Source organism: Coregonus clupeaformis, chromosome 9 (genome assembly GCF_020615455.1).
Source record: "Coregonus clupeaformis isolate EN_2021a chromosome 9, ASM2061545v1, whole genome shotgun sequence".
Taxonomy (NCBI): Eukaryota; Metazoa; Chordata; class Actinopteri; order Salmoniformes; family Salmonidae; genus Coregonus; species Coregonus clupeaformis.
In genome coordinates, this window is record NC_059200.1 from 21,041,860 (window position 1) to 21,067,154 (window position 25,295).

Consider the following 25,295-nt stretch of genomic DNA (forward strand, 5'->3'; position numbering starts at 1 on the left):
AAATGTAAATAACCTAACATTATCCAGGCTCCATAACCTAAGATTATTAACATAACACAACATTATCGCACTTCACAGTTAGAGGAAAACAGAAAGGGAAAAACATGTTTGAAGAAACCCAGAAACTTGCATTGGCATCAAAAGTCAGCGCAACCCAACATTATCTAGGCTACAGTGCCTTCGGAAAGTATTCAGACCCCTTGACCTTTTCCACATTTTGTTACGTTACAGCATTATTCTAAAATGGATTTTAAAAAAATTAAAAAATCCTCAGCAATCTACACACACTACCCCATAATGACAAAGCGAACACATTCTTTTTGAAATTTTAGCAAATGTATAAAAAATTAAAAACAGAAATACCTTATTTACATAAGTATTCAGACCCTTTGCTATGAAACTCGAAATTGAGTTCAGGTGCATCCTGTTTCCATTGATCATCCTTGATTTTTTTACAATGTGATTGGAGTCCACCTGTGGTAAATTCAATTGATTGGACATGATTTGGAAAGGCACACAACTGTCTATATAAGGTCCCACAGTTGACAGTGCATGTCAGAGCAAAAACCAAGCCATGAGGTCGAAGGAATTGTCCGTAGAGCTCCGAGACAGGATTGTGTTGATGCACATAATCTGGGAAATGGTACCAAAAAGGTTCTGCAGCATTGAAGGTCCCCAAGAACACAGTGGCCTCCATCATTCTTAAATGGAAGAAGTTTGGAGCCACCAAGAGCTGAGCAATCGGTGAAGAAGGGCCTTGGTCAGGGAGGTGACCAAGAACCCGATGGTCACTCTGACAGAGCTCTAGAGTTCCTCTGTGGAGATAGGAGAACCTTCCAGAAGGACAACCATCTCTGCAGCACTCCACCAATCAGGCCTTTTATGGTAGAGTGGCCAGACAGAAGCCACTCCTCAGTAAAAGGCACATGACAGACCGCTTGGAGTTTGCCAAAAGGCTCCTAAAGACTCTCAGTCCATGAGAAACAAGAGTCTCTGGTCTGATGAAACCAAGATTGAACTCTTTGGCCTGAATGCCAAGCGTCACGTCTGGAGGAAACCTAGCACCATCCCTACAGTGAAGCATGGTGGTGGCAGCATCATGCTGTGGGGATGTTTTTAAGCAGGCAGGGACTGGGAAACTAATCAGGATCGAGGCAAAGATGAATGGAGCAAAGTACAGAGAGATCCTTGATGAAAACCTGCTCCAGAGCAATCAGGACCTCAGACTTCGGGACAAGTCTCTGAATGTCCTTGAGTGGCCCAGCCAGAGCCCGGACTTGAACCTAATCGAACATCTCTGGAGAGACCTATAAATAGCTGTGCAGCAATGCTCCCCATCCAACCTGACAGAGCTTGAGAGGATCTGCAGAGAACAAGGGGAAAAACTCCCCAAATACAGGTGTGCCAAGCTTGTAGCGTCATACCCAAGAAGACTCGAGACTGTAATCGCTGCCAAAGGTGCTGAGTAAAGGGTCTGAATACTTATGTAAATGTGATATTTTTATTTGTAATAAATTTGCTAACATTTCTAAAAACCTGCTTTTGCTTTGTCATTATGGGCTATTGTGTGTAGGTTGATGAGGGAAAAAAAACAATTTAATCAATTTTAGAATAAAGCTGTGTAACGTATCAAAATGTGGAAAAAGTCAAGGGGTCTGAATACTTTCCGAAGGCACTGTACATAACATTATCAAGGCTACATAACCCAACATTATCCAGGCTGCATGACCCAACATTATCAACATGGTTCAACATTATCGGCATAGCCTAGCATTGTCTAGGTTAAATAACCCAACATTATTAACATGACTCAACATTATCAACGTAGCCCAGCATTATCAACAAAACTAACATGATCTAAGCTACATAACCAAACATTATCAACATGAACCAACATGATCAGCACATCCCAACATTATCAACATAACCCAACATTGTCTAGGCTGCATAACCCAATATAACCCAACATTATCAACCTAAACCAACATTATCAACCTAACCCAACATTATCTGACTTCACGCAGCTGTATGTTGGTGGAAACACAAAGGGGAAAACATGCCTGGCTGCCGACCTGTCTGTTTGTGACGTTAGCCTGAGGTAGTCTGTAGATAATAGATATCCAGTTAAGACAGGCCCCTAGCTGTTCCATGTTCAGGGTTCACAGGTCAGACCTACTCATTAACCCAGATGCACTAATCAGAGCTGCAGGGTCCCTGTGATGTGAAAGTGGGGAGTTCAAACCCAATGAGTGCAGCTAAATGCACTCATTACCCCCTTAAACAACTAATTGCCATAGTTGTAACTGGGAAAGTCTAAAAAAAATAGCACTTTTTGATGGTTTGAAAGGTTTTGTTTATTTGACATATCAGTTCATGTAAAGCATATATACAGTTTATTTTTATGTCATGTACACAACAACCCACATGTGTGAGCACTGACTGTATAGTATTTATTTTGGTTCATTTAATCATTTTAAGCACAGCTTTGGTTTGTACCACAACCCACATGTATTTAGCACAGTACTTAGCTTTTATTTTGGTTTCAATGAAACAAACAAATAATGTGCTTTTATTTTGCATCAGTGTCTATGTGTTGGCCATAGTTCCTAGCATACCAACCACCACATAGCAGAGAGGTTAGGTAACTACTAGTGGAGAGAGAGGCAGGTCCTGGAGAGTCTCTCGCTCGCGCTCTTTCTCTCTCTCCAACACCCCTCCCCCCAGTTCCCACGCTGTTACACCTCCTTCCCTCCCTCCCTAGCAGATCTTTACCTGACTCTCTCCGCTCGCTGCAGTTTGAATGAAATCACTAATGCTCCATTGGCTAGCGACCCAGGTCACTAACGCTCCATTGGCTAGCGGCCTGAGTCACTAGTGCTCCATTGGCCAGCGGCCGGCACACTAGCTCTCCATTGGCTAGCGGCCCGTGTCACTAACGCTCCATTGGCTAGCGGCCCGGGTCACTAGCTCTCCATTGGCTAGCGGCTGGCTCACTAGCTCTCCATTGGCTAGCAGCACTGGGTTATGTGACCCAGCAGCCGGCCAGTCCTGCCCCCTGTGTGCGGTCCAGGATTTTCCCATGGGAGCGGCCTGAGGAGAGGAGAGCGGGACTGTGCTGTTGGTGTGTGTGTGTGTGTGTGTGTGTGTGTGTGTTTGTGTGGGTTGAAGAAAAGTCTCTCCCACCACCTCCCACCTTTCCTCTCCCTCTTCACTCGCTGTCCCTCTGTCTTTCTCTTCTCTAGTCTTTTCTCTACCACCTCTCCTTTGAAACACAGTATCACATTCTGATAGCCTTGTCACAACAAGGAACATTCTCTTTGGCTTTGTCCCAAAAAGTGTGAGATACCCAGACTTGTAAGAAGAGTAGAGAGAGCTGTATCTTTGCAACACTCATGAAACATTTTACACAGTGTACATTTTGTGTCTATGTATGGACAACTTGTATTTCTTATCTAAGTGTATTTTAACTTACTTTCATAATTTTTTAAGTAGTTAGTATTACATAGGCTACTTAATTTGCTCTCTCTAGACAAAACATTGCCTCTACTGTTTTAAACAATGATTCATATGCTATTCATATACTTTGAGAAAGATGCAAATGCAAAATGCAAATCACATTTTAACACCAAGGTGGCATTTTATTGTATTGTGTGTGTGTGTTTGTGTGTAGAGAGGGAATGATGTTGTCTGTATTTGTGTCAGAACGGTGTGTGTGAGGACAGTGTGTGTCTCTGTGTGTGTGAGGACAGTGTGTGTCTCTGTGTGTGTGAGGACCGTGTGTCTCTGTGTGTGTGAGGACGGTGTGTTGTGTCTGTGTAACAAACGTGGATGGAAAGAAAGAATGGAGTGTGTGAGTACATGGATAAGCTGGGAGAGTTACGGGAGCAGGTTTTGACTTGCTCAACCATGGGAAACTTTGAGCTGAGTAAATAGTGACTCTTTTCCTGGCTGAAACGCTGGTGTGTGTGTGTGTGTGTGTGTGTGTGTGTGTGTGTGTGTGAGAGAGATCAGCCAAGGTAGAATACTGAGGGCGTGAGAGCGATGTCTCCAACCAGACAGCCAGAGGTTAGCACCTGGTGTCACTCCTACACCTCCATGGAGGATCTACACTCCCATCGCTTATATCCCTTTCATACGAAGACGTTTTTCCGCCATCTTTATTCCTCCTTTTCTTTAGATCTGAAAGGTATTGCCGGTATCAAAGCCAAAGCTTTTATTTCCGCCAAACGACCTAGTAATGTTTTCGGTAAAGTTCTGCCTACGGCTCAGTATGAAACGTAGCCGTAATGCTGAGGCAGCATTGACACGCACTACGCTCTTAATGGTTGCTAGGCAGCGCCCGTTACTACTATCCTCCCCTCCTGCCAGTTCTAAACTTTGCGCGGCATGTCACTTAACCCATCTCATCGCATAGCCCACCACTAAGCATGCACTGTTTTCTTAACCACAACTGGATGGATCCATAAAGAATGACTGTGGGAATGAATATCACTGAATGACACACATACCGGAATAAAGTAGTCTAATGTGTCCACATTACCAACAAACTATCATGGTCGTGAAGAGGGAACAACAACGCCTATTCCCCCTTTAGGAGACTGAAAAGGTTTGGCATTGGTCCTCCAGATCCTCAAAAGGTTCTACAGCTGCACCATCGAGAGCATCCTGACTGGTTGCATCACCGCCTGGTATGGCAACTGCTCGGCATCCAACCGCAAGGTGCTACAGAGGGTAGTGCGTACGGCCCAGTCCATCACTGGGGCCAAGCTTCCTGCCATCCAGGACCTATATACTAGGCGGTGTCAGAGGAAGGCCCTAAAGTCATAGACTGTTCTCTCTGCTACCGCACGGCAAGCGGTACCGGAACGCCAAGTCTAGGTCCAAAAGGCTCCTTAACAGCTTCTACCCCGAAGCCATAAGACTGCTGAACAGTTCATCAAATGGCTACCCGGACTATTTGCATTGACCCCTTTTATACACTGCTGCTATTCACTGTTTATTATCTATGCATAAATACTTTACCCCTACCTACATGTACATATGACCTCGATTACCTCAACTAACCTGTACCCCCGCACATTGACTCGGTACCTGTACACCCTGTATATAGCCTCATTATTGTTATTTTATTTTTACTTTTTTTTACTTTAGTTTATTTAGCAGATATTTTCTTACTCTGCATTGATGGTTAAGGGCTTGTAAGTAAGCATTTCACTGTAAGGTCTACACCTGTTGTATTCGGCGCATGTGACAAATACACATTTGATTTGATTTAATGCAATTGAATGCATGTATCAAATTGTTGCTTACTGAAACTCCCAAAGTCATCCAATCCTTGTAATAAACTAGATGATCATTTCAGCACCGGTTTGATTGGGTCGCGCTGCTTTTAGAAAAGGGTTGGGACTCGTCTTGATAAACCAATCAAGTTTAACAAGTGGATTATTTTTGCTCTTCACTCGCAGTCGCCTAGTATCCTAGGTCTACTCCCGACCAGAAGCCTGTGACTTCACTGACTTGTCTGATAATCAATCAATGTGATTTTGTTTCACTGAATCTGTCTGTATAGGCTATTTGGTTCATCTGTTTCTGGCTGGGCAAATAAGTGGAGCCGGTACAGCTAATCTATTCCTTTGCTCATCTATCACTGATCAGAAACATTTAGCATGCAACAATGTAGCCTAAATCAAGAGTAGGACTTTTATTTTGCGTCGATCACTTATAGGCAACTCCAAAAGCCTGAGGAGGTTGTGAAATATGAGCATGAGACATGCTTTTGAAAATATAGATTGCTATTATTTTCTATCAGTGTCATGAAGATCAGACCCTACGCCTGCTCCCTAACAAAGTGGAGTGGGGTAGGAAAGAGATTCCATGTGGATCAAAAAAGCATGGGCTTGGGCTCCATTTCAAAATCTCACTTTTTTAGAGGTTCCACAAGTTGTATAGGAAGAATATTATTTGTATTTTATTCTGTTATATTTTTACTATAATGTACACTGAGTATACCAAACATTAGGAACACCTTCCTAATATGGAGTTGCACCCCCCCGCCCCCCTTTGCCCTCAGAACAACCTCAATTCATCGGGGCATGGACTCGACATGTTGTCGAAAGAGTTCCACAGGGATGCTGGCCCATGTTGACTCCAATGCTTCTCACAGTTGTGTTGGCTGGAAGTCCTTTGGGTGGTGGACCATTCTTGATACACACAGGAAACTGTTGAGCGTGAAAAACCCAGCATTGTTCCAGTTGACACCAACCGGTACGCCTGGCACCTACTACCATACCCCGTTCAAAGGCACTTAAATCTTTTGTCTTGCCCATTCACCCTCTGAATGGCACACATACACAATCCATGTCTCAATTGTCTCAAGGCTTAAAAAGCCTTCTTTAACCTGTCTCCTCACATTCATCTACACTGATTGAAGTGGATTTAACAGATGACATCAATAAGGGATCATCGCTTTCACCTGGATTCACCTGGTCAGTATGTCATGGAAAGAGCAGGTGTTCTTAACGTTTTGTCCACTCAGTGTATATGTGTGTTGACTGTGATTGGGTAGGTGTGTCTTGTCTGTTTTAATGAACAAAATAACTAACAATTGATTTCATTTGGATGGCGCAGCCATGGCTACACAGACTTGTAACAGGCCTAATTAAACGCAAAATATGCTATTCTATTCTTTTGAAAAATCATTGAATTAGTCTTAATGTTTTCTTAGGACATGCCTAAACACATGAATAATGGATTTCTTTTTGATGGTGTATATTTTCAATGGATTTATTAAAGTAGACGCCCACCCACATCGGCACACCACTACTAGCACTCGTCCCAGGGATGCCGGCAAAATGCTGTGAATCCTATGTGAAAGCAGTGTTAGTAACAGACAGAATAGGATCACGATTAGTCCAGAAAATGATCAAACTCATAACATATCATATACACATTATTATACGTGTTATTAACGTAGACTGTTAATGTTCTAATGCTAAGTATATTAATTAACACTGTAGCTACTATAATTCAATCTGTCCACAGAGGCCAGGAACTGAGCTGGGTCGTCTTCATTAGGCACCAAACGGAGTTCAAAAGACTGAAACGGGGAGGGACTACCTAAACTTTTACAATGAGGGACGCTCATTTTCGCTGCTACACTTTCCCCCAATGAATACAACCCTGTTTTCTCTCTACTGTCTGTCTGTCTGATTTACAGCCCCCTTCTTTAAGTGGTGGTGTTGTTATACAGGGGTGGAGTTCAGGTGTGTTTACAGGGCGTTTAGCACCAGCTTGCTGCCAAGGGGGCTACAGACGAGGGCTCAGCCATGTCAAACGGTATACTAGAGAACACAAAAGCACCAAGGACGTGTGAATGCTACTCAGGCGTCAACGTTGTCTCCACAGTTCCTCTCTGTCCCCTGGGTTGGGTGGGGGGTGAGGTGTGTGTATATGTGTGTGTGTGTGAGAGAGAGAGTGGGGTAGACACTGGTTGACTCCTGGTCTGGTGTCTGTGTGTCTGTGTCTGGTGTGTGGGTGCTGCGGAAATGCCTGATGGTCTTCACAACATCACATGAAATGCCTTACCTTGGAGAGGAAGTTTTACACAGTCTCTTTTTTTGGCTAGCAGACGTGTTTATTCAAAGCGACTTACAGTTCACACAGGCACATTTATTCAGTACATGTGGGCCCACTGGTGTTGCCAGCTCCATGCTCCATTCATGTCTCTTGTGAATACCATGCCGATGTAATACAGTAGTTAAATATTAACTTTTCTTTCTGTATTTCAAGGTGTGTAGGAGGGCTGGGTGTGTAAAGGCGTCCGGATGCTTCCCATCTGAAACAGTTCGGAACAGTTCTTGCATATATTATGACTAAATTGTATGACGTTTTGGTGTTCGGTAAGGGTTTGTACTGCACAAAACAGCTTAGTTAGATGTAAAATTGCGCAACTAAGATCTCCTCTGCAAAAACGTCAAAATGAATGACAGATTTCTTGAGCTATCTTAGATTCATTCTGACTATTTTGAGGAAGTTTATTTTTGCTACGGCGTCTCAAGATGGACAAACAGTACTATGGAAGCGTTTTCTCGTTTTTCAAGCTAAGGTCTATTAAGGGAGTAGGCTAGAACACTTGTTCGGTTCTCGGCTAGGCTCCAGCCAAACCGAAGCATGCGGAGACCTTAACAGTGACCTGTATCTTTATGTATTTAAAGGTGTGTAACAGTGACCAGTACCTGAAGATGCCTAGAGAAGACATGACACGCCTGCTGAAGGAGAGAGGTACGTTCCCTGTCCCTTCCTCAGACACCTTTTCTTTCAAATGTGAGACGTTTAATTTAGAAAAGTAAATGAATGGAGTTCCTGCGGGACAAATATTTTATATTCAGTGAGTTTTCTGTTCCTCTCTGCAGGGTTTCTACAACAACAGCAGCAGGCTCCTGTTCCACCGGAGGGTGAGACCTTGGACGACTCGTTGGATCCTCTGACCCTTCCCACCCTTTCCACCCCCCCTGTCCCGGTCCCGTTCCTGGCCCCAGGGGTCCCCAGGTACTCCCCTCACTGTCGCTGGGCCCCTCTGTCAGACCTGGACTCCTCCACCCTCACCTTCCCTCGGGGAGCGGTGTTACAGCTGCACACCGTGCCCCCCGGCCTGCTACCCAGGATACCCTTCTTCTTTATCTGCACCGGCTGTGGCAAGGTCTTCTGGGAGGGCTCCCACTTCAGCAGGGTCCTGTCACAGTTTCAGGAAGTGTTGTGTATAACTGAGGATACTGAGGATACTCCGAGTTCTTCAACCTAACAGGCCCGACCCCTAACTTCTGACCCCTAAACTCTCAGTCCATCTTGCAGGAATCAAAATGGCCGCTGACTGAACTAGGCCTACTGTACTGATTACTGTCTTCACACACCTATTTTGGTGCTTTTCCATTTCCTCTACCTTTTCATCTTCCTAGTTTACATCGTCCCGTTCTACAGAGACTGTTATTATGTTATTACAATGGAATTAACTTCAATTTTACCTTCAAATTACCTTCAGTTTTGAAGCCATATGTTATTATGAGTTGAAAGACTGGTTTGTCTTTTTATGTGGGTATGGATCAGGTTATGACTGCGGTCTACTGTCTGGGAATCTTTTTTAGTAGTATATGTTTTATGAAGATATATGTTCTTCATCTCAAAGCCGGTTTGATTTTAACTACTTTTCCATAAGTGACAAGGGGCTTCATACTATTCTGTATTCTGTGGCCTTCATGCATTGAATCCTGTATTTTATTGTTGATTATAAAATAAGTTGTTTTATAAAAAGGGAACTCTCGTCATCACTGATGGCGTTCCATATTTCTTTCAATTATTTATTTCATTCTTATCTTATTAGGATGGTGGTACAGCCAACATCTTAGTTTGTTTTTTACTTTTCTTGAATTATTAGTATAACGTTTTGGATGTCATTATGTGCTTATCTTATTGCTCCATTTCAACAGGAAGGGTTCATTGACTTTTAGCATCTTCACAAGGTCCTTTGCTGTTGTTCTGGGATTGATTTGCACTTTTCGCACAAAAGTACGTTCATCTCTAGGAGACAGAACTCGTCTCCTTCCTGAGCGGTATGACGGCTGCGTGGTCCCATGGTGTTTATACTTGCGTACTATTGTTTGTACAGATGAACGTGGTATCTTCAGGCGTTTGGAAATTGCTCCCAAGGATGAACCAGACTTGTGGAGGTCTACAATTTTTTTTCTGAGGTCTTGGCTGATTTCCTTTGATTTTCCCATGATGTCAAGCAAAGAGGCACTGAGTTTGAAGGTAGGCCTTGAAATACATCCACAGGTACACCTCCAATTGACTCAAATGATATAAATTAGCCTATCAGAAGCTTCTAAAGCCATGACATCATTCTCTGGAATTTTCCAAGCTGTTTAAAGGCACAGTCAACTTAGTGTATGTAAATGTCTGACCCACTGGAATTGTGGTACAGTGAATTATAAGTGAAATAATCTGTGTAAACAATTGTTGGAAAAATTACTTGTGTCATGCACAAAGTAGATGTCCTAACCGACTTGCCAAAACTATAGTTTGTTAACAAGAAATGTGTGGAGTGGTTGAAAAATGAGTTTTAATGACTCCAACCTAAGTGTATGTAAACTTCCGACTTCAACTGTATATCTATCTGACTCTGCAGTGCTTTCAGAAAGTATTCACACCACTTGACTTTTTCCACATTTTGTTGTGTTATAGCCTCAATTTAAAATGGATTACATTGAGATTGTTTTGTCACTGGCCTACACACAATACCCCATAATGTCAAAGTAGAATAATGTTTTTGGAAATGTTTACAAATTAATAAAAAAGTGAAAGCTGAAATGTCTTGAGTCAACTATTCAACCTCTTTGTTATGGCAAGTTCATGGGTAAAGGTGTGCTTAATAAGTTGCATGGACTCACTATGTGTGCAATAATCATGTTTAACATTATTTTTTAATGACTACCTCATCTCTGTACCCCACACATACAATTATCTGTAAGGTCCCTCAGTCAAACAGTGGATTTCAAACACAGATTCAACCACAAAGACCAGGGAGGTTTTCCAATGCCTCGCAAAGAAGGGCACCTATTGATCAGTCAAAAGTTTGGACACACCTACTCATTCAAAGGTTTTTCTTCATTTTACCAGTTTTTACATTGCAGAATAATAGTGAATTCATCAAAACTATGAAATAACACATATGGAATCATGTAGTAACCAAAAAAGTGTTAAACAAATCAAAATATATTTTATATTTGAAATTATTCAAATAGACACCTTTTGCCTTGATGACAGCTTTGAACACTCTTGGCATTCTCTCAACCAGTTTCATGAGGTAGTCACCTGGTATGCATTTCAATTAACAGGTGTGCCTTCGTAAAAGTTCATTTGTGGAATTTATTTCCTTAATGCGTTTGAGCCAATCAGTTGTGTTGTGACAAGGTAGGGGGGGTATACAGAAGATAGCCCTATTTGGTATAAGACCAAGTCCATATTATGGCAAAAACAGCTCAAATAAGCAAAGAGAAACAACAGTCCATCATTACTTTAAGACATGGGGGTCAGTCAATACAGAACATTTCAAGAACTTTGAAAGTGTTTTCAAGTGCAGTCGCAAAAACAATCAAGCTCTATGATGAAACTGGCTCTCATGAGGACCACCACAGGAATGGAAGACCCAGAGTTACCTCTGCTGCAGAGGATAAGTTCATTAGAGTTACCAGCCTCAGAAATTGCAGCCCAAATAAATGCTTCACAGAGTTCAGGTAACAGACACATCTCAACATTAACTGTTCCGAGGAGACTGTGTGAATCAGGCCTTCATGGTCGAATTGCGGCAAAGAAACTAGTACTAAAGGACACCAATAAGAAGAAGAGACTTGCTTGGGCCAAGAAACACAAGCAATGGACATTAGACCGGTGGAAATTTGTCCTTTGGTCTGTAGTCCAAAACTGCCGTGGCTTTGTGAGACGCGGTGTGGGTGAACGGATTATCTCTGCATGTGTATTTCCCACCGTTAAGCATGGAGGAGGAGGTGTTATGGTGTGGGGGTGCTTTGCTGGTGACACTGTCTGTAATTTATTTAGAATTCAAGGCACACTTTACCAGCATGGCTACCACAGCATTCTACAGCGATACGCCATCCCATCTGGTTGGGCTTAGTGGGACTATCATTTGTTTTTCAACAGGACAATGACCCAACACACCTACAGGCTGTGTAAGGGCTATCTGACCAAGAAGGAGAGTGATGGAGTGCTGCATCAGATGACCTGGCCTCCACAATCCCCCGACCTCAACCCAATGGTTTGGGATGAGTCGGACGGCAGAGTGAAGGAAAAGCAGCCAACAAGTGCTCAGCATATGTGGGAACAACTTCAAGACTGTTGGAAAAGCATTCCAGGTGAAGCTGGTTGAGAGAATGCCAAGAGTGTGCAAAGCTGTCATCAAGGCAAAGGGTGGCTATTTGAAGAATCTGAAATATAAAATATATTTTGATTTGTTTAACACTTTTTTGGTTACTACATGATTCCATATATGTTATTTCATAGTTTTGATGTCTTCACTTTTATTCTACATTGTAGAAAATAGTAAAAATAAAGAAAAACCTTGGAATTAGTAGGTGTCCAAACTTTTGACTGGTACTGTATATATTTTTAAAAAGCAGATATTGAATATCCCTTTGAGCATGGTGAAGTTATTAATTACACTTTGGATGGTGTATCAATACGCCCAGTCACTACAAAGATACAGGGGTCCTCCCTAACTCAGTTGCCGGAGAGGAAGGAAACCGCTAAGGGATTTCACCATGAGGCCAATGGTGACTTTAAAACTTTTACAGAGTTTAATGGCTGTGATAGGAGAAAACTGAGGATGGATCAACGACATTGTAGCTACTCCACCATACTACCCTAAATGACGGAGTGAAAATGAGGAAACATGTACAGAATAAAAATATTCCAAAACATGGGTCCTGTTTGCAATAAGGCACTAAAGTAAAACTGCAAAAGAAGTGGCAAATAAATGAACATTTTGTCCTGAATACAAAGTGTTATGTTTGGGGCAAATCCAATACAACACATCATTGTGTACCACCTTTCATATTGTTTTATTTTTATCCCCAATTTTGTGATATCCAATTGGTAGTTACAGTCTTGTCTCATCGCTGCAACTCCCGTACAGACTCGGGAGAGGCGAAGGTCGAGAGCCATGCGTCCTCCGAAACACGACCCTGCCAAGCCGCACTGCTTCTTGACACACTGCTCGCTTAACCCGGAAGGCAGCCGCAGCTGGCGACCGAAGTCAGCATGCATGCACCCGGCTCGCCACAAGGAGTCGCTAGAGCGTGATGGGACAAGGACATCCCAGCCGGCGAAACCCTCCCCTAACCCGGATGACGCTGGGGGCATGTTCGGCCCTCCTTTTCCTGTAGTCCACAATCAGCTCCTTTGTCTTGCTCACGTTGAGGGATCTGACCTCCTCCCTATAGGCTGTCTCATCGTTGTCGGTGATCAGGCCTACCACTGTTGTGTCGTCAGCAAACTTAATGATGGTGTTGGAGTTGTGCTTGGCCACGCAGTCGTGGGTGAACAGGGAGTACAGTAGGGGACTAAGCACGCACCCCTGAGGGGCTAAACACAGGCAAAATCCTAGAGGAAAAGAGCTGATATTGGCACAAGATGGAAGATATGTTCCAACATTCCCAATGAGATTACAGTTAACGGAAAATGTACGCTTAATCCAGTATAAATTGACAAATTCTACCTCACAACGGCAGAATCATGTCTGAAGTGTAAAACTAATAATGACTAAATAATCCATGCCTTCTGGGGATGTTATGAAGTCCAAAAGTTATGGGCGGAGTTAGAAAGTTGGCTGCCAGAAGTATAACAATGTAAATGTACTTTTAATCCATCTGCCTGCATATTTCAAGACATGGCAAATGAGGGTGCAGTGAGATACCCGCTGGGTTGGACGATACTTTTCTCGTCAATCATCTTAAAAAAACATATACTTAAAAACTGGAAATCAACCAATCCTCCATTGTTAACGCAATGGAAATGCTTTATTATCTAAACATTTAAAGTGTGTGGGAGACGGAGAGAAACAAAATGGTGCAGTTTGAAGCCATTTGGCGGAAAGTGATGCGGGCGCTGGAGATAGGGGTCTGAGGGTATTGTTTATAAAAGATCAAATAAAATCTTACAAGAAACAAAATCAACAGGGGAAATCCTGGTTCAGTCTGCTTTCCAACAGACACTGGGAGACAAATTCACCTTTCAGCAGGACAATAACCTAAAACACAAGGCCAAATATACACTGGATTTGCTTACCAAGATGACATGGAATGTTCCTGAGTGGCCTAGTTACAGTTGTGACTTAAACCGTCTTGAAAATCTATGGCAAGACTTGAAAATGGCTGTCTAGCAATGATCAACAACCAATTTGACAGAGCTTGAAGCATTTTTAAAAGAATAATGTGCAAATATTTTACAATCCAGGTGTGGAAAGCTCTTAGAGACTAACCCAGAAAGACTCACAGCTGTAAACGCTGCCAAAGGTGACTCTAAAATATTGACTCAGGGGTGTGAATACTTATGTAAATGAGATATTTCTGTACTTCATTTTCAATAAATTTGCAAACATTTGTAAAAACATGTTTTCACTTCGTCATTACGGGGTATTGTGTGTAGATGGGTGAGAAAAATAAATATATTAATCAATTTTGAATTCCGGCTGTAACACAAAATGTGGAATAAGTCAAGGGGGATGAATACTTTCTGAAGGCACTGTAGGTGTTGGAAAAAGCCTGAATGTGAAGATGCGATAACAGTGCATCAACATTGGATTTGTCTGAATCAGAATCCATTTCCACTTCACTTCAAACGGGCTACAGTCTATAGGTCTATAGAGTTTATTCGTTACATTTTAACAAGCTGTCTAGGCCCCTTACTTTTTTCAATCTTTACTAACAACATGCCACTGGCTCTGAGTAAAGCCAGTGTGTCTATGTGTGCGGATGACTCAACACTATACACGTCAGCTACTTCAGCGACTGAAATGACTTCAACACTTAACAGAGAGCTGCAGTTAGTTTCATAGTGGGTGGCAAGGAATAAGTTAGTCCTAAATATTTCTACAACTAAAAGCATTGTATTTGGGACAAATCATTCACCAAACCCTAAACCTCAACTAAATCTTGTAATGAATAATGTGGAAATTGAGCAAGTTGAGGTGACTAAACTGCTTGGAGTAACCCTGGATTGTAAACTGTCATGGTCAAAACATATTGATACAACAGTAGCTAAGATTGGGAGAAGTCTGTCCATAATATAGCGCAGCTCTGCCTTCTTAACAGCACTATCAACAAGGCAGGTCCTACAGGCCCTAGTTTTGTCGCACCTGGACTACTGTTCAGTCGTGTGGTCAGGTGCCACAAAGAGAGACTTAGGAAAATTGCAATTGGCTCAGAACAGGGCAGCACGGCTGGCCCTTAGATGTACACAGAGAGCTAACATTAATAATATGCATGTCAATCTCTCCTGGCTCAAAGTGGAGGAGAGATTGACTTCATCACTACTTGTATTTGTGAGATGTATTGACGTGTTGAAAGCACCGAGCTGTCTGTTTAAACGACTAGCACACAGCTCAGACACCCATGCATACCCCACAAGACATGCCACCAGAGGTCGCTTCACAGTCCCAATGTCCAGAACAGACTATGGGAGGTGCACAGTACTACATAGAGCCATGACTACATGGAACTCTATTCCACATCAAGTAACTCATGCAAGCAGTAAAATTAGATTTTTTAAAAATAGATACAAATACACCTTATCGAACAGCGGGGACTGTGAAGAAACAAAAACATAGGCACAAACACAAACATACGCACTAACACACACGTACACATGGATTTTGTGTTGTAGATACAGTGCATTTGGAAAGTATTCAGACCCCATTGACTTTTTCCACATTTTGTTACGTTACAGCCTTATTCTAAAATGGATTCAATTGTTTTTTTCTTCTCATCAATCTACACACAATACCCCATAATGACAAAGCAGAAATTTCTACAGCTGTACCATTGAGAGCATGTTGACTGGCTGCATCACTGCTTGGTATGGCAACATTCACCGCCCTCGGTCGAATGGCGCTACAGTGGGTTGTGTGGACAGCCCAGTACATCGCTGGGGCCGAGCTCCCTGCCATCCAGGACCACTATATCAGGCGGTGTCAAAAGAAGGCCCTGAAAATCGTTGAAAGATTCCAACCACCCAAGCCATAGACTATTTTCTCTGCTGCCACACGGCAAGAGGTACCGGGGCATCAAGTCTGACACCAACAGGCTCTTGAACAGCTTCTATCCCCAAGCAATATGACAAAATAGCTACACGGACTATCTGAATTAACCTTGTATCTTTATTGACCTTTTATTTCAATTGTTGCACTGTCTCTATGCACACTCACAGGGCCCTACACAGTCACACACACACTGTCACTCTACACACAAGCCACTGCTGCTGTGTTTATCGTATCTCCTGTTGCCTAGTCCCCTTACCCTATACATATCTACCTCCATCACTCCAGTATCCCTGCGTTTGTAAATATGGTATTGGAACTGACTTTGTAAAAATATTTCCTGTATATAGTATGCTTACTTACTTTATTGTGTATTTAATATTTCTTATTTTAATTTATCGTTTTTTTTTTCTAGTAATACATTGTTAATGATTATTGCATTGTTGGGTTTTGAGTTTGCAAGAAAGGCATTTCACTGTACTTGTGCATGTGACATTAAAACTCGAAACTGTTGCTTGGCAATTTGACCGAAACATTTGATCACTGTCTGGCTGAGGAAGCCTCCTGTAGAGAGAAAAAAAACGGATTTATATAAAAATAGAATGTAGGTCAATTCGGGTTTTGTTGTAGTGTAGAGAAGACTGGTGTTTGGATAATCTATCATCTAAAACGGAAGTTCATGGTGCGTTCTCATGGTTTCCACGAACTGACTGAAAGTGTACTGTGTTCCATTTAGTCTATTTCTAACTTTGAAGTGTTTAAAAAATAAATAAAAATGACATGTTTCAATGAACCCTGAATAGTATTTTAAGTATTTTGCACAACTATTATTTTCGCGTGCGCTCTCTCCAGCCCTCCTGAAATAAACTGCCTCGCCTGGCAGTCCCTGTCCGGTTGCAGGGTCTATCTAGGTCTGGCCGCGCTGCGTATAGTAGCTGCCTGTTCGCAGTTTTTGCTGCACTATGTTATTTGATCCTCGCTCTTTCTTTGCTGGGAAGAAAAGCTCGCCTCTTTCCCACGCTCCTTAAACACGTGGTGCTGTAATGAATTGGTTTCCGAAGCCCCTCCCTCTATTGAAACGTCACAGCTCGCTTGACAGAATCCCTGCGCTCTGTCGATGAGAAAAAAATGGTCTTGTTTATCAGAAATAGAAATAGGATAGATCTGGTATTTATTTCACACCGCTTATTATAGACCATTCAGTAGCTGTCCGTTTAGAAGTTTGAAAAGTAGGATAGGCTACTAGGCTACTGTTGTTGTTTTGACTTCTACGACTCGACACCCTCTTGAAATTACGGAGGGCCTCCAAATATGGGAGATTACCCGTTGCGCTACAAGCACCGACACATTTGTCACATTCCTCTCACATTTTTGTTTATTGGTCATCCTATGGAGACCCCTGATTCTACTTTACGTACAGATTGCGCATGGGCTTGGGTAGGGTAAAATGCTACATTTGGAATAATGGTGTGAGTTAAAATGACAAAGATTCCACTCCAGTTGGTAACATGTAGACTACAAATAGAACGAATAGTTAGTTCAAGTCTGTCAAAGCATTTTAGAGAAAATTGTGAGCAAATAATGTTAGAGTACTCGTTTTTTTGCATCTTGATGAAAATATTAATTTACTTATTTAATCAAAAAATGTATCCAAAATTACTGTTTGACTGCTTTCGTTTGCTCCATCTACAGAAAATCCCTTAATTTTATTATTTTTTATTATTTTTATTTTTATTCAAGAGCACATAAAGAACATGTACCATACATACACAACATATCTTTGCTGTCTTTACAACGGAGCGTAATAACATTCACATGTTAAGGGTACATTTTGGCTGTATAGAGCAAATACTTCAAGAGTGAATAAGAATACAATTTGGATAAACCCACAGAAAACCCCCAGAAAAAAAAAAAAAAAAACTGAAATTACAGAATAAGACCAGTACGATATGTCAGGAATTCTGACCAGACACCTTCATACCTATGCTGTCTATGTTGCAAGATTGATGTAATTCTCTCAATGTCAGCAAGTTCCCGGCATAGATCTAACCACATATGTTTTGAGGGTGCGTGTTCATTTTTCCAGCATTTTGTTACACATTTTCTTGCTGCTGCTAAAAGATAATCTATCAATTTAAGTGGAGAGGATTGGAGTGTATCCACAGGAACAATACCTATTAGAAAATCCCGTTTTAACATTGTCCAGACTTCAACTATAGGCCTACTCCCCTAGACATGACAAGTAGCAAGAGGAGAGCACATGTCGCAGTTTGGGAAACAGCGTGGCTTCTGTGTCAATGTTTTCCAACTGGCCAGGACACTGCTTTTTGATTAGCAGACAGATGTTCCTGGGATGTTTAGGGTCTCTGCTGGCTAGTTTGGCGAGTTCAATGACTGTGTGCTTCGGTTTAGTATTGTCTAAAGATGCCTATATTTGGTGCCATGACATGAAATAACGATAAAATAGGTCTACACAGCGCAGACACTGCAAAGTAGTCTATGATACATTTTCCAAAAGGAGTATGTCAAGGTTACTATTATTGCCTGCATTTTGATATTCGTTGTGTCTCAACAAGAACCAAAGGTCTGCACTTAGTGATGTGTGATATCAAAATGCACTCGGTTTCTCTCGGGTTTCTCTCAGCTATGGTACAAATAAATGGAAACGTATGCAGAATGAGTAATACACCACATAGGTGTATGATGAAACCATTCAACTGTGGCTTTTCCGTTATGTGAATTTGTCAGCTGAATTGTTTTCATATTAATGAGTACATCATAGATTTCCTAACATAGCCAGCAAAGTTACTAGTTGTTTATTGTTTGTAAGCTACTACGTGCATTTACCTTTGTGGTGAGTCTGGTGGTGAGATAAAGTAGTCCTGCGTATCAGATGTACAGGCCTATGTTATTACTCAACTGAAGGAGTCATCGCATACGTGCACCAAATGTACAGCGGAGTGTAGTGACACTTGAAACCCTACCTCTTTAAGGAATACCTGGAATAGTATAAAGTAATCCTTCTTCCCCCACCCCCATACATTTTTTTTTTTTTTAAGGTGGTTGTCCCACTGGCTATCATAAGTTGAATGCACCAATTTATAAGTCGCTCTGGATAAGAGCATCTGATAAATGATGTAAATGTAAATGGAGTGTACAGTGGAGCGTGTGGGAACCTGAGGACAAACGGAAACTGTTTAACCATGAAAAGACAGGGTTCTTAAGGTATCACACATCGGTCTATAGATAGGACTCCCAGGCTAGTGAAGCCTATACCAAACGGAGCAAAAGGCTCAAAATACCTTGTGTGGTTTCGAGGCCAGCAAGGCGCGACAAAACGTACAATCGCAGCCGTCCGGTTCCCACGGTAGCTATGCTGTGGTTGAACTAGGCTACTGCGTGCCATTCTATGCGCAACGTCACCTCTTTTCACTTGCAAAAGGAAGTCGCACAGGCTTTTGTTATTTGAAGTTCTATTGCTTCATGTCACTTTAAAACAACTGGAATATCCGCAGTTGACATTGAGATGGATCGTAACCGCCATAGAGGTGTCTCTTCTCGTGGAGTTATTATATGGAGGGTGGCTATACCACTAGACTTGGGCTCCAGTTGTTTTATAGAAGTTTAAGTGGCCATTTGTTTTTCTCTGTCCAATTTATACATCGTTATTGCCAAAAGAGCTAGACTGCAGACAAGTAAATAAGGCAATTTATTTATTTCCTAAAGTAGGCTTATGCGTATTTTGTCACCCTCTTTTATGTTAGATAAGGGTATACATTATCTGTTTATGTGAAATTGATAAACCTAACAAAGTTTTAGTTTTTACTATTTTAGAGTCGTGACTCTATGGAAGAAGCATATCTTATCTATATTTGGCCACATGTTATGTGTAGAGTATCAGATCTCTACCTATAGGTAGGCTGGACACATGAAATGGCCTCGCGCTAGTGTTTAAGCTCAGCAAATGTTCTTTGGCCGTTTTTCAGCCGTTTTTCAGCCTTTTGAATTCAGAATTTTGACTCGTTTTATTGTCCAGCCTACCATAGGCAGTAGCACACGCAGTATTTTATTCTACACCAATGGTGACATTCCCTTGCTACTTTTCAGTGTTTCAGAGGAAGTTGGACATCATTTTTGCCATGTAGTAGCAAATCACACCTCGGCTTTGCTAGTTTGTAACTTTTAACGCCTTCTGAGCCCGAATTAACACCATGACATGAAAGAGGACACATAACAGGCCCTTTACAGTACAGTATCACTCCTTTGCATTTAACTTTTTAAAAATCTGCTCGTGTGGTTGCACTATTTGTCCGTCGAAATACGACTTCAGTAGCTCAATTGGTAGAGCATGGCGCTTGTAACGCCAGGGTAGTGGGTTCGATCCCCGGGACCACCCATACGTAAAAATGTATGCACACATGACTGTAAGTCGCTTTGGATAAAAGTGTCTGCTAAATGGCATATTATTATTCGAATAGAGTTTTTGCAACATGCATTATGGCTCCATGCGCAATACTCCAGCTAACCCCTTGGATCCGCCGCTCTCCTAAACAACATTATATTGCTTTTCTGCATTTTTTCACGATGTCGTTTATGACTCCTTCAACACCATCCTCCCTTGAGTCACGTCTCTCTCGCGAGGGAGTAAAATTGTCAATTTTATAGATGCCGCTTGGTTTTATTTCTATAGGACATTTGTTTCCACCAGACCACGCCTTACTCTACGGTTTCACACTTGCGGACCCTCCCCAAACGGACCCAGTAGCCAATTACCTCGCTCGGTTTCCGCCCATTTGACATGAGTTGATTCTATGGAGTACCATTGTCATGCAAATAAAGGACGCGTAAAATATCCCCCTTGCGCGCACTGTAGAGCAGAGACTCACTGGGAGCGCACGAAGGACGCGAAGCACGGGGCACGCGGGGGAATTTCATAAATCGCCAGGACCCGTCCAATTGTCACAGGCAAGTAGTATCCACATGTTTTCTATTTAAATCATAACATAATAATGATCGGTAATTGTATCTCAACCGTATGCGTAAAGTGTGCATAAAAGTGTTTTTGATGTGGACGTTGTAATGTAACGGTTGGGGAATATAGCCTTGTTCATTGCACTTATGTGGATCCTACCTGTCTCACACAGCCACCCTTGCCAGACGAACTGCGGCGGCTCCAGTATCCTGCAGGCAAGAGGGTTAAATCACAAGAACAACCGACCTGCCCAGATTGAACTGCTATTCATTTACCTCGTTTGGAGATACCGTGGCCGTTCATCCAGAATACCTACGGAAGAAAGTTTCAACTGTCGTTCTGCTCCATCTCTGCAATATAGCCTATACTACCTGTTGCTGCTAGTACAACCGACGGAGAAGAGGGGGAGACTACACTTTGCGACACTTGGATCTCTTATAAACACACTTTGTAGGGATTTGGATTTCGCAACCATTGACAACCTTTTGCACACCAAGTGTGTTATTTTGTATATGTCCTTTTTGGGATATATAGTGTTTTTACCATCTTATCTATAGTATAAACTTTTTTAAAGTGCCTTAGAACTGGTAGTAATCCAGTATTTGGGCACTATTCCCACACCAGAGACTCAACCAGTGATTATCACATAGAAAATCACAGGATCTATCCCTATAACCCGGTTTCGCCATGAGTCAAGGGGATGTATCAACTTGCTCTGCGCCTCAGATAGTATTCCAAGAGGCGGTGAAGCAAGGCAACACAAAGGAACTCCACTCTTTGCTCCAGAACATGACAAACTGCGAATTCAATGTCAACTCCTTCGGGCCCGAAGGACAGACGGCGTTGCATCAGTCAGTAATCGACGGGAATCTCGAACTTGTAAAACTGCTGGTGAAATTCGGAGCCGATATTCGATTGGCGAACAGGGAAGGGTGGAGTGCCTTACACATTGCCGCTTTTGGAGGACACCAAGACATAGTCCTATACCTCATCACTAAGGCAAAGTACTCCTCTGGCGCACGGTGATCTGCTACATTGCTGTCAGGTAAACACACGGAAAGCCAGGCTCTTGTAAATTTGCGTTTCGATCTATAGTTGTGCCAAATTATAGCCTACAAAAAACAGTAACTTCCCTTTCATCAAAACCAAACGGGGGTCTCTCTCACTCGTGAGTCAAACACCACATGGTTCTTGTATCCGCTTCAGCATAAAAAAAAACGCCATTTTGGTGGGTTGGTACTAAAGCTTTTTTCTTGAACATGTGTAATAGATTGGGACGTATAAAATAAGTAAGCCAGTGTTTGGGTCCCGAGACCTGATAGCAGCCTAGTTCTACGCAGAGATATACTTTCTATATATTTTTTTGCCGCGGTTACATTGAAACGCTTCTTTATTGGGCTTCATATGGAGGTGTCGACCTGTAGCTGCGATGTTCACTTGTAGGACCCTTTAAAATTATTTTATATACTAAAAGATGTCACTTGTTGCTGTGGTTGCATGCTGGAATATATGAAAGGGAAGAAAAGGTGAACACGGGAAATGAAGGCCATCCTGTATTTGGCTATTATATTTCTGTTTTAAATGAAAAGATTTGATCTATTACAAAGAGCAGCATTATTAGGCCTATATATCCAATTCGCTTTTCCAGATGTGTAATCATTGTAACAACTATTGACTTAAATGTTGTTAAGTACTTTACACAATAGCTTTACTTTGTTTCTTTATAAAAAGTAGCTAAATGGGCTTTGCCTTCTTCAAGCAGGCTGCGGGCATGCATCAATGTCTTTTCAGGCCAGTGCGACCGCAGTGTCAATGGTTAGTTAATGTGATATAAACCGCTGCTTTCGCTTTGTATCAAAACGTCAGGAAAGTCGCATTAAGTCGCATAATCTCCTTTCAGTATTTTAACGAACAACACCCTGGTCATCACTGTGAATGCAGGCTGGGTTCTATTTATGAAGGTACATTGACAAGATGCATTTAGAATATGCTGTGGTTATTTTTTTCAAATCAAATCTATTACATTTAAGAATATTTAGGGTGACTTATAAAGCTGCTTCAGACTCTATGCGTATCATAGTATAAACTGTCCTGTAGGAGACCCCATCATGTCACAATAAGCCTACATTCGACCGTGCTAAAGAGACTCTTCTTTGTCCCTCATGAACTTGTTGTTTGGTTTTCTTTGCCAACTACCTCGACTGTAAAGTATTCAAAACCATTGGACTCTTGCTCACTCCACAACACTCCAATATGGGGAGTCACACACATCCTTTAGCCCAGTGGTTCCCAACCATTTTTGGTTACTGTACCACCAACTGAATTTTGCTCTGCCCGGAGTACTCCTGTAGTACCCCATCATGTGCATTTTACCAGTAGGTCTATGGTCTCATGAGTCTTCTCAAGTACCCCCTGTGGATAGGCCAAGTACACCCAGGGGTCCTAGTACTCCTAGTTGGAAACCGCTGATCTAGCTGATTTGGTCTATAGGCCAAAATAATGCTCATACCCACACAGACATTTAAGTAACAGCTATTTTGGCAGTAGACCACAAGCCAATGTTATTCAATCCAGTGATTTTAGGCTAGGAGACAACTATGGTATTTCTTCTGCAAAACCAATAATGTCTATTTAATATTAATTAAGCCCGTTTCTTTCTTATCTTCATCTGGGACAATTTATTTCCCTCACTACAACCAAACTTTAATCTCACAAGCAAAGCGTTTTTTGCCTTTCTGTAAAGGTATGGTTGCAAACACACATTGCCAACACACATTGCAAATGTTTTTTTTTTTCATCAGTCGAATGCATTATATAGTCGTTTTGTTTGAAGTTTCTATTAGTCACAAAAATTGAATTTTATTGCATGACTTATAAATGCAGGGAGTTTGATTGCACAAAATGCAGAGCCTTTTACGCCCCCTGGTGCCTGTAAGGGTAACTGCAGGAGCTGAGGCTTAGAAATAGTTACTACTGAGCAGGAGTGAAAACCTACTATTACTGTTATATTATGATGACTAACATCTACATGACTATTGCAGGATATTAAAAAAAAAAGTTTAAAAAAAACTGCCTGCTGCATTTTTAAAGTCATGGCACCCTAATGTTTGTTTCAATGCTGCTTGTATGTTACTTTTTATTTTTGTTCATTTTTTTATTTTACTCAATGGCCAACAGTAAGTGTAAGATACAAATCTGATAGCATCAGAGTCATTCAATTAAAAGCCCAGTGTGTGCAGGTGTGTGCTTGTGTGTGAGAGAAAGTGCACATGCGTGCACGTATGAATGTGTGTGTATATATGTCTGTGTGAGTCTGTGTGTGCTGCATGCATCTGACTGTTGTGTCCTGAGTGAGCTGAGCTGTGTTCCCCTTCCTTGGCCTGTGTGTGGCCTGCTCTCCTCCTTCTGTGTGTGGCCTGCTCTTCTCCTCCTGTGTGTGGCCTGCTCTTCTCCTCCTGTGTGTGGCCTGCTCTTCTCCTTCTGTGTGTGGCCTGCTCTCCTCCTTCTGTGTGTGGCCTGCTCTTCTCCTCCTGTGTATGGCCTGCTCTTCTCCTCCTGTGTGTGGCCTGCTCTTCTCCTGTGTGTGGCCTGCTCTTCTCCTCCTGTGTGTGGCCTGCTCTTCTCCTCCTGTGTGGCCTGCTCTTCTCCTCCTGTGTGTGGCCTGCTCTTCTCCTCCTGTGTGGCCTGCTCTTCTTCTCCTGTGTGTGGTCTTAAGTTGCTACCTGGGGGTCTTCCCTGCCTACAGTGAGTAGAGAGACACCAGGGGTTAAGGGCTGTCCTTCCATGAAAAGCAAACTATAGCGATAGAAAGAAACATCAAGGAATAGATTGGTATTAGCAGAACAAAAAAATATGCATTGCTTGTCTTAAACTTGATATTTTTTTAGATATATATTTTAATTGCACTGATGACTGTTGTTGATTTAAGTTGGCTTTTTATCAAGTCAAATTTTTATTTTTTTCTGAATAGAAAAAAAGGAACACAACAAAATACTATTGTATAAAAACAACTCCAGGTTGTAATGTTTTGTGTGTTAACTTTGTGAAACGTTGTGTTTTTGCAAAGATTGTTTGTATCTTTGTGATCGGGTATATATACACTACCGGTCAAAAGTTTTAGAACACCTACTCATTTAAGGGTTTTTCTTTATTTTTACTATTTTCTACATTGTAGAATAATAGTGAAGACATCAAAACCTTTGAAATAACACATATGGAATCATGTAGTAACCAAAAAAGTGTTAAACAAATCAAAATATATTTTATATTTCAGATTCTTCAAATAGCCACCCTTTGCCTTGATGACAGCTTTGCACACTCTTGGCATTCTCTCAACCAGCTTCACCTGGAATGCTTTTCCAACAGTCTTGAAAGAGTTCCCACATATGCTGAGCACTTGTTGGCTGCTTTTCCTTCACTCTGCCGTCCGACTCATCCCAAACCATCTCAATTGGGTTGAGGTTGGGGGATTGTGGAGGCCAGGTCATTTGATGCAGCACT

At 41.9% G+C, this 25,295-nt stretch overlaps 2 protein-coding genes across 4 annotated transcripts in view; both read left to right on the plus strand.

Annotated features, from left to right (window-relative positions):
- The window catches only part of LOC121573450 (exonuclease mut-7 homolog), a 58,836-nt gene extending 49,261 nt beyond the window's left edge, over nt 1–9,575 (plus strand). For all 3 annotated transcript variants that reach the window (XM_041885453.2, XM_041885452.2, XM_041885454.2), the window contains exons 20-21: nt 8,214–8,280; nt 8,412–9,575. In XM_041885453.2, the coding sequence (XP_041741387.1) occupies nt 8,214–8,280; nt 8,412–8,800 (456 nt within the window). In that variant the 3' untranslated portion in view covers nt 8,801–9,575. The remainder of the gene's footprint in view (nt 1–8,213; nt 8,281–8,411) is intronic.
- Nucleotides 9,576–20,968: 11,393 nt separating this feature from the next.
- Nucleotides 20,969–23,147, plus strand: LOC121573453 (notch-regulated ankyrin repeat-containing protein A-like). Its single transcript, XM_041885456.2, has one exon. It carries the CDS (start codon nt 21,483–21,485, stop codon nt 21,819–21,821), a length of 339 nt encoding a protein of 112 aa, XP_041741390.1. The 5' UTR covers nt 20,969–21,482; the 3' UTR covers nt 21,822–23,147.
- The last annotated feature ends 2,148 nt before the right edge of the window (nt 23,148–25,295 follow it).